The sequence below is a fragment of the Mytilus edulis genome, chromosome 8 (assembly GCF_963676685.1).
Source record: "Mytilus edulis chromosome 8, xbMytEdul2.2, whole genome shotgun sequence".
Classification (NCBI taxonomy): Eukaryota; Metazoa; Mollusca; class Bivalvia; order Mytilida; family Mytilidae; genus Mytilus; species Mytilus edulis.
In genome coordinates, this window is record NC_092351.1 from 40,682,536 (window position 1) to 40,697,470 (window position 14,935).

Sequence of the window (14,935 nt, forward strand, 5' to 3'; positions counted from 1 at the left end):
TTCCAGCTCACGTCAGAGGAACTTTTTATCCTTTTAATTATAAGACCATTAAAATAATATGACGAAATGATATGACCACACTATATTGATGGCTGTCTAAAGTATATTATATAATTATAAGTTAAGGAAGGATCACAATATCAACCGACGGATCAAAAATCGACACTATACATCACTACATGTACATTATTTAATACTCATTTGATCAATTACTGATAAGTAGTGCAATGACGTCAAGTCCATTTCAAACAAAATGATCTCCTTCTTTTAAATGTACATTTTAAATGTTCACTCGTCTGAAACAAAGTACACAAAATGCCCCACTTTCAATGTTTATTCTATATATTGTTGATCATTTAAGGATATATACATGCACATGTTAATGGTGAGTCCTTGTTTTAATTGAATTGTAATTATAAGACACATGCTTGTTTATCTATATCAATTTTGCACTGCAGTTAAGAATAACCAAACTTGAATTAATCTTTTAGATTTAAAATGTCTGAAGTAAACAATGCCATGAATTGTTTGTGAATGAACAACATATCAACAAGAAATGTACATGTAATACATAGTGCCAGAGCTGACCCTGTAAAAAACGGGAAATCAATGTTGTGCCACAACAGGAAATTCTAAAACAGAAGTTCCTCTTTTGTTATATAAGCTTCATATGAAAATTTAGAAAATTTTGTAAAATTTTACAAAAAAAAAAAAAAAAGATTTGCAACTAAAGATTAAAACTCGACTATAATAAATTCGTATTATGACAGATTTACCCTGTGAAATTTTCTAACTATTGTATGGTGTATTTCTGAATATGTAGCCAAATTTCAAAGGTCGAACTACTGCATACTGCATGCACAAAACCTCACTTTTGATCGGAGTAGGTCCGGTAAGGACCAATTTTGGCCTCAAATTTCAGGTTCATCTGACGAAAGATTTTGACCACTTTTTAAACACTTAAGTGTCTATTTCGTTTGAATCAATTAGTTTATGTGAAAGATTTTAACTGATTTAGTCTTAAAAAACGATCCGATTCAAGCTCAAATGTGAAAAATCTACCAAATATGCCGAAAAATGTCAATTTTCAGATGGTTTTTGTCAAAAACGAAAGTGGCCGCATCCGTGTTCATCCTCAACCTTTATATATGTTATGTATTATCATAAAATACAACTTACATTTTAATATTAAGGATGAACACGAATGCGGCCACTTTCGTTTTACACGAAAACCGTCCAAAATTTAACTAAAATGCTAGAATTGTGAAGATTTCAGTAATTTAGCATGACTTTATGGTGTTAGTACCCGATATATGTGCATTGTATTGTCAAAAACAGCTCATATTTATGTAGCAGAAGCATTCTACTGTCCAATGAATAACTAAATGTTAACATTTTAACAATTTTGTAAAACTGCTATATTTTGGGGCCAAAAGGGGGTCTTACTGGACCTACTCCTTTGACCAATTTGAGAAATTATTATAAAGGGACATTCTTAATCAAAGCCAAAATTCTTTTTGAATAATCTTTAACAATCCTGTTTTGTTTTTCGGAACACGTTGTCATTTGGATAGTCTTTGATGCACACATTTACCAATACACATAAAGCATAGGTGTATCAAATCTGCCGTCTACATGTACAAATAATAACCTGTTGAGATTTCCATTTAATGGCTATAGGGTAAAAGCGTTGAATAATTTATATATATAGTTAAGTATTCAAAGTCTAGTGTTGGAGTTCAAACAACTTTTGTATTTTGATCTTTTGATTCAGTAATTTAATTTTTGGAGAAATTGGAAATACTCTTTTTCCAATATATTGGTTAATAAAAAATGTTTGAATTACTTCTTCGCTCATTTGTCATTTAGATCTTGCAACAAAAGATGTGCAACAGTGGCTACATAGTTTCTGATCAGTACCTATATATACATGTATATTCCATACAACCCGAATCATACAAACTATGGTGTATGTGTTGCTTATCGTAATTATCATAATTGAAGATACTGTAGTTTGTGGTTTCTTTGTAGATGTTTTTATATCTAACTTAAAAAAGAAAATATCTTGTTCCAAATATCACTTTGTACCGAATGCATAAGTTAAGTGTAAGTCTATGTAATTTGAAGGGCAAACCTGATACAGAATATGTATAGAAGACACAAAGGATTAATTGTAAGTATCGAGTGTGTTTTTCTATAGTTAGAAAATTGCTCAAGTGTAGATGTCATAGAGCATTTTTCATCCCTCATCAATTTTTAGATTTTTTTTAAACTACATTCACCCCCTGTTCTCCGTTGTCATTTGCCCGGCACTATGCACCGCGTTTTAAGACAGCTGGAAATTTGTTCTGTATGTTGTTTACGTTAAGTCTCGATCGTACTCAGTGTATCATATATATATAACAACCGTATAAGTAGTTGAATGATGTTTCATCGAGCTCTAGTTATATACGGATAATAGAAAAATTCATCCAATCCTACCATGATCTACCATAGCAACAACTGACCAAAGGAAACATCTTTCTTGGAAAGTAAGCTATGACGGTGGAATTTTTTCCTATCACTTGTCGTCCGTCTTCGTCTTCCGTCATCGTTAACAAAGTTTTAAAAATCTTCTTCTCTGAAACTTCTCACGGATGCAAATTATGCAAACTTGGCCACACTCATCATTAGGTTATCTAGTTTTAAAATGTTTTTATTTCACGGTGATTTTGCCTTAATTTTTTTCTAACCAGTTTTGTTTCGGTAGATGTTTCATTAATTTTTTTGTAAACTATTCAGCCGTTGGTCTCAGTGGATATAGTATAAGTATAAGTATCTTAGTTTTCAAAAGTCAATGTCCTAGATAAGACCACATATTTACCTCGTCAAATTTCATATTTAACTCTTTGACGCTCGGGACAAACATTTGAATATGTATCAAAAAGGCCACAATTTCATGTGAAAACTTACCAGTAAAAATCCCAACAAATCTATGATCATCTATAATTGCTCAGTTGCATATATGATTGCAACTTCCAAGCAAGGACTTAAGCTCATAAACTCAACAATCAACAAACGCAGGACTTCGGGAATGTTCGGAGAGCCGACAACCTTGCTTCGGAAGTTGATATGATTGAGTTGTGGGTGGGGGTTCCTCATTTTTGTCTCTTCTTTAATTTTTTCGCTATAATTCTTTATCTTTAGAAATAATGACAATAACTTGATAAATCAGTCATGTCAGTGTCTTCTCCACATTGTTCTTATTATATCTTTACCAAGTTCTTTATTTTTGTGTAGTTATTCTTATTTTTTTAGCACAATTTCTGTAAACCCCACCCACACCCTCATAAATTATTTCTTAACTGATAATTAAAATTGATAATTAAAAAAAATAGATCAAATACGGAGCATCCTTCTGAAAATATTAGGCATACTGATTTAAATGTGTTTTTTCCCGCCCGTTGAAAATCAGCTTTCCTGACCTTGGACTATCATACCAGAGACATATATATATACACTGTATATATATTATATATATATGAATTATATGTCTCTGATCATCTGATCATATACTGACTAGCGGTCCAACTTTCACTGCAGTGACATTGAGTGCATGTGTGATCATGTGTTCTTGGGGGTACAAAAAATCAGTACAGGATTGAGGGGGCATAGGAGGTGTCTTGATCCCGAAATCCCGGACTTGAAAAAACGAAATCCCGAGGTCCCGAATTTAAATAAAGGAAATCCCGACATCCCGAAATCCGAAAAAAAAGATTCCCGGATCCCGAAAGGGTCAATCCCGAAATCCCGAGCTTAAAAACACCCGATCCCGGAGTCCCGATAAAGGTCCTATCCCCCCTCAGGATTTTACAAATTTCTTTTTAAGTAATATTGCACACTGAAATTATGCTAACAAACTCACTTTGCTAAATCTATGTGTTATTCTGAGTCATGACGGTCTCAGTTGCAACAGAGACTTTCTATACTGATCTATACTTATACGTCTTATACTAACAAATAAAGGAAAATTTTAACTCAACCAGTAACTTGAAAACAACCACAGCGACGTAAACTTTTTAATTATAGTTTCAAAAAGCATATCATGATGTTAACTTTTAGTTTGTAAAAGGATTAAACATTCTATTCATATCGTTAGTTGAAAATAAATTGATCAGGTGATTGAACTGCAAATAATTGTAAAACTAATTATCTCCCGTTACCGCTTGACGGCAGCACAATAGAATAACTGCAGACGCATTTTGTTGCAATATGATATCTGTTATTGTTGTGGAAAAGCTTTTAAAATGAAAAGATTCAATAGAATTCGGCTAAAATTTTAGCACAGAAGGAACCAGGTTTTAATTTTAAACAGAATGGTTATTGTGTTAACCCATGAGATAGTCTCAGCAGTTCTATTTTATCACAATCCAGAAAAGTTCTTGACGTGCAACAGCCTCAGAAACTTTGAGAAAGAAAGAAAGATAAAGGTAAACAGGTGTTCTCATGCCATTATATGTTGGTGTTGTTGTTTATATTTTTACAAACTGTTGTACAAAAACATCCAATTTGAAGTATCATGTGGATTCTTGTCTACCACTACTAGTTCACCATGTAAATTTGTAAATTATGCATGTACAGTCACAGTGACATACACGTACACTGTCACTATACATGTACATACTACATGTAATTGTCAGATTGGTAGTTTAAATAATTAAGATAGTTTGGACAGGTTACTTAGGAAGCAGTACAAATCGCCCCACTGGCAAAAGGCCCCACACCAAATCGCCCCACTTTTTTACCAACTCGCCCCGCTATTAAAAAAAATCGCCCCGAACGGGTTTACCAATTCGCCCCACTTTTTAAAAAATAGCCTCACTTGTGAAAAGGGTTAAATCCCGTCAATTTTCCACCAGTCACATCGCCCCACTTATTAAAAAAAGGTAAAATCTGCTTCAAGATATAATTTTCAGGTCTTCCAACAAGCCCCACTCAGAGACATATATGTGTATATATGTCTCTGCCCCACTTAAATGAAAACTAATTTACACAGAATACCAAAAAAAAAAAAAAAAATGAAATTTATTAAACCATTATTTTTTAAGTTGAATGATGTTTAACATTCTTAAAATATAATTGCAAATACATTTTCGCATTATTCATTGAAGAATAACTTTATACTTGTAAGCTTAGTTGTATAATAATTGAAAATAAACCTGTTAATTGTATCATAATCATACTATTGAAGGATTTCAATTAACAGCAATTTGATGTTATAGCACTTCACCAAGGTGTTGATAGGTATTGAAGTGGGGCAGGGACATAAATATACAACGGGATTGCATCTTTTTTCATAAGTGGGGCGAGTTGACACTAATAAATTCATTGTGGTTTATCTATTTGTCCCGAGTGGGGCTAGTTGGCAAACCTTATTTCAGCGGGATTTCAACCCTTTTCATAAGTGGGGTATGTTGTTCAACCTTTTTGCAATGGGATTTTACCCTTTTTCATAAGTGGGGCGAGTTAGTAAACAAGAGTGGGGCGATTTTTTATAAAGTGGGGCGAGTTTGTGAAAAAGTGGGGCGATTTGCCAGTGGGGCGATTTGTCATGGATTCATTACTTATATTTTTGTTAGGTGTTTTAAAGACATGTTGATTTAACAAAAGAAGAATACATCAGTCGGAGATAAAGTACCAGTTACTCTTTCCATATCTGTATGTTCATCTTCTTAGTCTAAGACTACTTTTACTTCAAATGTAACCAGAAATATCAGCTGATTATAAATTTCAATGCATTTTGACATTCCCATAAAGCCAAAAGTGAATTATTGATAGGTTAAAAATTGTGCAAGTGTAAGCGATAAAAAGGTAAAATGTGCCTGGGAGGAAAAGAATTGCGCACTGCACATAGTTTAATATTAAGGCCGTAGTTCCATGTATATACATGTACGTAGTTTAATATTAAGGCCATAGTTACATGTACATTTTTGTATATATATATACTCGTCTAAACATCAACCCAACAATGTTAGATCTGTAAATTTGCTTTCGCAAATTATATACATATTTTTTTTTGGTACTTTGAGTCCAATGTCAGTTACAAAAGTCTACAGATTTATTTTTCTTGCATGTACATTTGTAGATAAAAAATGCTATCTACTCAATTTTTCTGTGAAAATTCCTGATATTTGATTTTACACCTTATCTCTATTTTCCCATCATATTTATACTGGACATCTTATAGGTTCAAGTAAAATTTTGACATAACAATAGACCAATCTTATTATTTCCCTCTTTATTATGCCTGCGCCTTGTCTGTAAATATGTTGGTCTTTATGGCTGCTCATGACATCAACAAATTTTCTATCACTCGTATAATTTTCAAAATTTTCAAAATAGAAGAGTGATCACATGTTAACTGAAGTCCTTATATTCCTGGCATCCTAGTCATGTTAAGTAATGAATCATGTACAGGGCAATATTTGCTATTGCTAACTTGATTTGACCCCTTGCTGAACACACAAGTAGAATCTGTTGAAGCAACCTGAGAATACAAGTAGTTGTAGTTGATTGACCCTGAAACATCATACTTTATTATAGTCTAAGAGAGGGTGTACTTGTACTGAACTTGTAGTCTTTGTAGATAAGAATGTTGTAATCTCAGTCAACAGCAATCAACCTATGTCAAAGTGGTTTGCTTAACACCACCATGAGTGATTTTAAGTTGACTAACCTTGCATGTGCTTGAACTCTACATTTAATATAGTGGTTCCTATATTTATTTCTACTTGTAACAACCTTTTTTGTAAATGTTGACATCACTTATTATCTGCATGAACCTGCAACTTAGTGACTTAATATTGGTTGTTCTTTATTCTTGAATAGTTATACATGTACATTTTTGTATGTCTAATTTTGGGGTTTTAATATTTCAAGAATTGTGAGATTACCAAATCATCATTTTATTTGGACCAATTTTGTTAAATAAACCCTAATAATGGTCATTGACAAAAGTAAGAATGGAAAAAAATATGATCTCAGTCTGTTGTAAAATGTTTATCAGCATTATAGTTTACAAGCTTGTGATTAGAAAATTTTCATTGTAAAACTTCACAGATGATTTTTTGTCGATAAAAATGCCAATAAAAATCTCTTGATTTATTTTGAATGGCATTCCTAAATGGGTAAACAACAAGCTGATTTGGTATATATCATGGCTTGAATACCCAATTTTATCTTACTGAATACTCTTATAATGTTTTTTTAGAATATGAAATTTATTGTCTAATCATTTTATGATACACTGTAGTTTTGGAGCAGTTTTGTGTGTAAATTGTTCATCATAACATATAGATTTGCAATCAACAAATGATTTGACCTAAATTTTAGAATCTGCATGTGTTAAACCATTATAAGATGTTTGTATAGTATTATTTTTTAACCAGCCAGAAGATTTGATAATAATATTAGTTTTATATTGATTTTAAAGACAATTAAGTCAGTGATGAGGCAAATAGGGATTTAATGAGCTCCAAGTTAAATCACATGTAGTAATTATAAGTACTCCATCATTTGATGAAACATTTTCCCTCATTGATTTAAGGTAGAAAAAATAAAAAACAAACCCACATATGTTTCTTTCAATAACATTTACAATAGCTATGATCAATACACAACAAAGCAGGTAAATTTCCTCGGTAAGAAGGAGATAGAAGTTTATATAGGTAGATGGTACTGTCTGTAGAAAAACATTAAAAGGAATATCTATTTTATCAAAAATTAAATCTTAAATTATCATACAATGAATATTATGTGTGTTTTTACTTTATGGTAAGATCTATTAGTAAATAATAACAAATTGAAAGACATCACAATACATAAATTGTGCACAAAATTTGTCAGGTACATATAAATTTTGATATCTAAATGAATGCATGTATTCTACTTTGCCAAGTGTAGGTTTATTTTTATTTGAAAAAAAAAAAAGTTTTGAGGGGGGGAGGATTTCCAATGGTAAAGCATGTCAATTGGATTAATGGGAAAGTGTGAGGGGGCATGCAGAGGCAGATGTTAGTTATGCCTGCTAGGTCTGCCCCCCTTTTAGTAGGAAAAAATGGTTGGTTATTTAGGGAATCACTGATGCATGACTGGAATCTGTCTCTCTTAGACTGTCAATGCCCCCCCCCCCCTTAATATTTTTGGATCCTCCAATGGTATGCATGCATTTGTGATTTTCAAGTATTTACTGATTATTTGATAAAAAATTGCCTATTTTGATTTTACAAGATATCAAAAAAGCTAACCTTGTTGTAAGGGTCGACATCAATAAAAGATCTTTCTACAGTACGATTCAGTTATTTTGTCTTTCAACCATACATATAGTGCAACAAAGTACATGTAAACAGTTTCCTTTTTAAATAATTGTATTTATGTTGCCAAGATTTTGCAATTAATTTTGTTTTATGGATTACGAATTAATTAAGTAAAGAATTGTTCAATGGACATAAGGCTTGGTTACAGATAAAGGTGTTTTGCATTCATAATACTTTACATCAACTTTTGAAAAAACCTTAGGTTGTTAATGTCACTAGATTAGTGTCTCTTTTGTTTCAATGTCAACTTTGCAAGTTTGGTCTTTTTATATATATGGTTTCAGAAAAATTAAGGAACTCTGCAGTAAATTCATAATTTCAATACGGCATGAAGGGGAAAGTCCATAAAAACTGAAGAAAAAAAGTCTTTATCAAACAACGGAATCAGATTGAGACTGCATGATGAATCCTCCAGACATGCAGCGATGCTTGATTATTGGTTTGCTCCTTTTTAATATCTATATTTTTGTATATATATATATGTAAAAGTTCATATAGATAATAGACTATAATTTTCTTGTAAAAATCACAAATGAATTAGCAGGAATGGAACCAGGGACACCTGTCACAGGTGGCCTCTACTCTACCAACTGAAAAAACTTTATATAAATCTACTAGAAATGGCAAGCACTCTCAAGGACTAGTACTGGACACATAACCCTTCGTGCAGGACTCACTCTTGCAATCATGTCATTTCAGTTCAAAGAGATGACACCCCTAGTACAAGTCAACTTTATACTGATCTAATGTGAAATAGATGAGCCATGGGAACTTTATAATTAATAGTATTGAATCTGACTGATCATATTATAGTTATTTTCATTAATCTGACAATGTAAATTAAAATTGAACCCTAAGTAAACATAGTATATTGATAGTCCTGGGACTTTCATTACTTGATTAGCTCAGGTGAAGTGATGATTTGTGTTGAAATATACTGATTACTTGTAAATGTTATCATTAGATAGAAGTTTAGGGAAATATTTGATTGAAACTGTAATTTTAGGATTGAACACAGTGGAGTTTTACAAATTATCATTGAATTATTATAGTTGTTACTATGGTAATAGAGGTGAGAGATTTTACTTTATTTTGAATTTCTTTGCCTCTAGCAAAGGTATATTTTAAGTTTTATTTAGATACATTGCCAACGCTATTATCAAATGCACTTTTTGAATTTGCCAAACTTTTAATTCTCAAATTTAATTTGGATGCAGCTAGAGAATTATTCTGCTTAGTCTTGTCTTGCTTTAGGATATGCAAGTCATAGTTTGGCTTTAGTTTGTTTGAAGCATTGGGCTTTTTCTGTAGTTAAAATTTAGACTTGCATATCTAGATGCTAGATCTGAAAAAAAATTCTTTCGTCTGTCCCGCTTCAGGTTAAAGTTTTTAATATTTTTTTATGAAATTGAAGTGCAATCAACTTAAAACTTAGCACTAATGTTCCCTATGCTTTGATCTTTCTCATTATGATGCCAAATTAGAGTTCTGAACCCAATTTCAAGGTCCACTGAACATAGAAAATAATAGTGCGAATGGGGAATCCGTGTACTAAGTATGGACACATTCTTGTTTCAAAATGCATATATACATTGTAGTTAGCAATCTTAGAATTATTTTGGCTGTTTTTGCAAACAAATCAAAATTTGCTGTATTCCCCAAAAAACAACTTTATTTCTTCCAAGTTGAAGTTTGGGAGGTTGCATTGTAATGGTAGCTTTTGACAATACCAGATAGTTCTTCATATACAAATTTGAAGAAATAAAATTCTCGACATTTTATCAGCGGTTCCCGAGGCTTTGTCCAGTGTCCTTTGGAATGACTGTCTTATAGTTTTACTTACGGGGTTGTATGTATGTATGTTGTATGCATGTGACCTATCTTGCATGACCAATAGCAAACAGTTGAGCATGAATTTATGTTACAACCATTTCAATTTTACGAGAATGACTGTGCAAGATATTAGCGGTGTTCTTCATCCCTTAACTATAAAAGTAGCCATCATTTCCTCTGATCACCAGTATTCCATATATAGCTACATTGTACGTTTTGTAGCTAGTAAAAAGCTGTCAAAATGTATATTTTATTGGTGACCACCCAGTCTGTGCCAAATTGTTTTAGGGTGTGTCTGACTGAAAAAGAAATTTGAATTTTTCTACTATATATTCAAACTAAAAATTCTGTCAGACTAAATGATTTGTTGTCTGACATCTTTGGTCAAACAGTTTGGGATTAACTGTTGGTTCACTCCAGTGCAAGTGACCTTATTGGCACTGTTACTTAACCTCTTTAAAATATTAAACTCCTGTGCATTACAGACTGCTCAAATATTTTCAATATTAAAATCCCATAATTACTTTATTCTTTTATAATTTGACTGTCTGGAAAAGGTTTCATAAATATTGGTCTTTTAAAACCGCTTCCAGTTTATAATACTATATTAGCCTTCAAATTGGCAATGAAAGTGTGAAAAAACAATAACATTAGACTTTAAATAGTAACATACCTGTAACCTGGACCTTTACTTACTTACCTATATATTTTACTTTTGAATGAATTTAGTCCAATAAATTCTTTAAAATATATATACGAGATTGATAGTGAAATTTATTCTTTATCATTATTGTAAGAGGCTTTAAATTGAAATGTTTATCTTGTTTTACAAAATGTATCATTAAAAATAGATTTGAATATTTTATGCTATATTGGAGATGTAACTTTTCCCCAGTTTTTATGTTGTTTGTGTTATGTATGGATATATGTTGTGTAAAATTGGGTGAAAACAAAAATGTTTGCATATTTATATAGAAAATCCAAACCTGAGGTAAGACTATTTGTTTGTTTTTAAACTTTATTTTGAATGTGGATTGATATTTACAGGAAAAAGTTACGGAAATTCAAGTTTACAGTCAGTAAAACATAAATATAATGTAAATACAAACATCGTGTATTGTGATTTATTTTTTGTTCTAACAGACGGAAGTTGTTAACCCTATTTTCCCGATTTTACAGGAGTTGTTACAGAAGTTAGAACAATCTGCAGATGTGGCTGATTGGTTTACGTTAATAGAAGATGCAATCAAAGTTCAAACAGCCAAACCGGTATGTTGTTATAAACAGTATGTATTGGATTTGCATGTTTACCATGTTAACATGCATAAGTATGAAAGATGTTTAAGTTCTGTTGTTATTTTGAGATGATAAGAACATTGCATTCCTGCAGTGAAAAATTAGAGACAAAGCATTACATCTTAATTTTATTGGCGTAGGTTCACTGGCTTAAGTTTGGGGACCTTGGAAGTGACAAGCAAACTTTTTCATAATTTTATAATCTAGAAATTACTGATTGTCCTCTTTTATGTTGTCAAAGAGGAGGAGGGGGAAGAGGGGGGACACAAGCATAGATTTGCTCAATATTGTTATTGTCCCCCTAAGTATTATTCTGATTTTTCTTCAAGTGAATTATGTGAAAAACCTATAAAACTCTTCTCTTTTTATGAATTGAGATAACAGGTGGACCTTTTTCTATTTGTTTAAACCTCAAGTGTTTGAAATAAATTAGTGTTAAAAAGAATGATTGGGGTGTTATAGGTAATACCAGTGTGTGATCAAATTTAAATCTCAATCTTATGGGGTTTGTAAACAGTAAAAATCACGAATCTCGACCTTGAAGTTCGTTTTTAAATAGAAATATATTCATTTTATTCAATGCATGCTACTTAATTTCATATTTACAGAATTTAAAGGGCTGCATGCTAGGTGATTAAAGTCTAGATGTATAAAGTTTTGTAAATATTTTGTTTAGTCTCCTGAAAAACCCTTACATGTATGTTGTCATCTATAACTTAGAAAATTGCATTACAATTGTAGAGTATAAATTACAATTGTAAGGTATAAATGATTGTTCACATATATATATATATATATACTTAAGTTCAGTTTAATCTTAAGGGTCAGTTCTTTATAATGTCAGCCAGTGGCTAAACTTATTTTAAAAATCATGGATTAAATTTTAACTATAAACATTTGGTTTTAAAGGAGTATTATAATAAGGAAGGCACAAATTTAGTGCCTATGTCTAGGTAATGTTTTGTACTCAATGGTCATATTATATGTATTATCACAATGTTTTCTTGTTAAAGAACTAACCTGAATAAAAAAGTTTGGTTTTCAAAGTTATGTACCAGCATTCGTTTTATGACATCAGAATAAGTATATTTTTGAATTTCTCAAATTAAATAAAAGGAGGAAACTTTGCTTTGATCTGTAGGACTATAATGTGATGTAAGAAGATGTGGTATGAGTGCCAATGAGAAAACTCTGCATCCAAGTCTTAGTAAAAGTAAACCATTATAGGACTAAGGTCAAATTACAGTCTTAAACAAGGAGCCCTGCTTACACCGAACAGTAAGCTATAAAGGGCCAACCCATAAAGCAACAAAAAGATCTTTTAACATTTTGATTTTTCTAACAAATAACCTTAGAATCACTGTTTTTTTAAATAATGGACTTGATGTTGGGGACCAAAGAAAACCATTATCTCACCTACTTATTTATGAGTTTGTAGAAGTGAGTCCTGTAAAAAATAACTGATTTTCTTGAGTCTTCTAGCAATGCAGCCAGAGCTGTGAACTTAGTAAACATTTTAATTCCAATGAAGGAGATTTTCAGTTATATTTTATGAATTGTTGCTAGCTCAACCCAATATAAGTTTTTGGACCATAAAGAAATTGTATATACCATATAAGACACCGTGTAACTATGTTACTATTATCATTTATGATATAGAAGTCTGGTTCTAACAGAAGTTATCAATTGAATTATATATTTTTTTATTTTGAGCAGATTTGTTGTGTGGTATACTTAGCTGAAATAGAAACTGGACATCTTCAGGATGTCAGAAAAAATCCAATTCCAAACCAAGGAGTATGCTGGTTGGTATTTTGTAATATAATAGCTCAAGTATGAATGTATATAAACAGTACTGGTAGCATGAATGAGCAATAACGGACACAAAAAGCACAATCTCACTATAAGTAAAATGATTTCTGCTTATTTTGACTTTCCTGTTGATTTATTGTATGTTGACATTTGTATTCTATTAAAATAAGCAGGAACCTATTTATTATTTGTGCAATCAACTCCCCCTACATGTTCAACCTTGATCCTTGAACTCACTTAGAAAGAAGATAGCTCACTTATTGAAGTTGACCACCTGCTATTATGGAATTGATATAGCCCCCCCCCCCCCCCTTTTACCAGTCAAAATTTACAAAAGACCATATCAATTTTATGTTATCAACGCTTCCTTAGTCCTACAAATTTGAACTTAAAGTGTAGATCCTTGAAACCCCGTAAAAATATACCTATGTAGATATTTGTGTTTTGCACTTGTTACAACGGAAATGTTTAAGATTTTTTTCTCATTTTTTTCATAATTGGCATCCTAGTCTGACATTTTTCATATACATTTTATAGTTTCATATACCGGTAGTTGCATGTTAATTAAAGACCATTCTCTATTCTTTTAAAATTTCTAACCTGTAAGAGTTTTTCTAACATTGAGATATTAAATTTTGAACTGTTTATGACCAATTATTTATTATCAAGGCAATATTTTAAACATTGATAACTAATTGTTTTTTTGACAAAGCTTCAAGCTGCACTTTTGTAAAGCCAAGTTTAAATAAATTTTCCAAAAAGTGGCTTAAACTGACAAACAGAGATAAAATATGTAAAAGTTAACATAAAAATGTTAAGTATCTATATAAGCTAAAGTTTATCTGAGTTTTATGGCTGTGTTTAATATCATATTATTGGCAGTTAGTAGTTTTAAATAACTTAGTAAGCTATGTTTAAACATTTCAAATTGTAAACAGATCATTTATAATCTTCCCTATTCAGCTAAACCCCATGTTTATAGAGCCGTTCATCCTGGTATAAAGACTCATGATTGCAGTTCATTATATATTTTACCTGAATAACATTTAAAAAATAATCAATAGATGATATAAAAATGATAAGGGTTATATCAATGTATTGAACTGTTGTCTTAAGTTCATATTTATTTAAAAGACATATTGTATTTGAAAAGATCTGATATTTGTATCATTTGGGTAAACAAGTACATCATATTGTATTTGAAAAGATCTGATATTTGTATCATTTGGGTAAACAAGTACATCATATTGTATTTGAAAAGATCTGATATTTGTATCATTTGGGTAAACAAGTACATCATATACTGTTCAGTTTAAGATATTACAGTCTTTATTTTTATAAATCCAAAAGAGATAATACAGCCTATTTTGCCTAATATTTTCAAGATTTAAAAAAAAAAATATGTCTGATTTGGTTGGATTATTAGTATAGGAGCCTTTCAGGTAGTTTAGGTGATGAACAATAGAATTACTTATATTTTCACCCTTTACCAACATTTAGGTTATTCTGCGGAAGGTCTGTGGTTATCTCCAGGCACTATGGCTTCCTTCAACAATAAAAACTGGTCACTACCATATAGCCAAAAGTACTGAAAATTGTGTTAAACATCTACAGTCAATCAGTCAAACCAAATAATGCAT

The 14,935-nt window shown here is 31.3% G+C and overlaps 1 protein-coding gene across 10 annotated transcripts in view; it reads left to right on the plus strand.

Moving 5' to 3' along the window:
• Positions 1 to 300: 300 nt before the first annotated feature.
• LOC139485571 (cGMP-dependent 3',5'-cyclic phosphodiesterase-like) overlaps positions 301 to 14,935 on the plus strand; it is a 114,429-nt gene continuing 99,794 nt past the window's right edge. For 3 of the 10 annotated variants that reach the window (XM_071270158.1, XM_071270157.1, XM_071270162.1), the window contains exons 1-3: positions 4,222 to 4,469; positions 11,367 to 11,456; positions 13,200 to 13,288. In XM_071270158.1, coding sequence (XP_071126259.1) covers positions 4,356 to 4,469; positions 11,367 to 11,456; positions 13,200 to 13,288 — 293 coding nt within the window. In that variant the 5' untranslated portion in view covers positions 4,222 to 4,355. Of the gene's footprint in view, positions 386 to 4,213; positions 4,470 to 9,406; positions 9,427 to 10,964; positions 11,179 to 11,366; positions 11,457 to 13,199; positions 13,289 to 14,935 lie in introns of those variants that run through there. The other 7 variants (XR_011655342.1, XM_071270161.1, XM_071270160.1 and 4 more) reach the window with 7 other exon arrangements.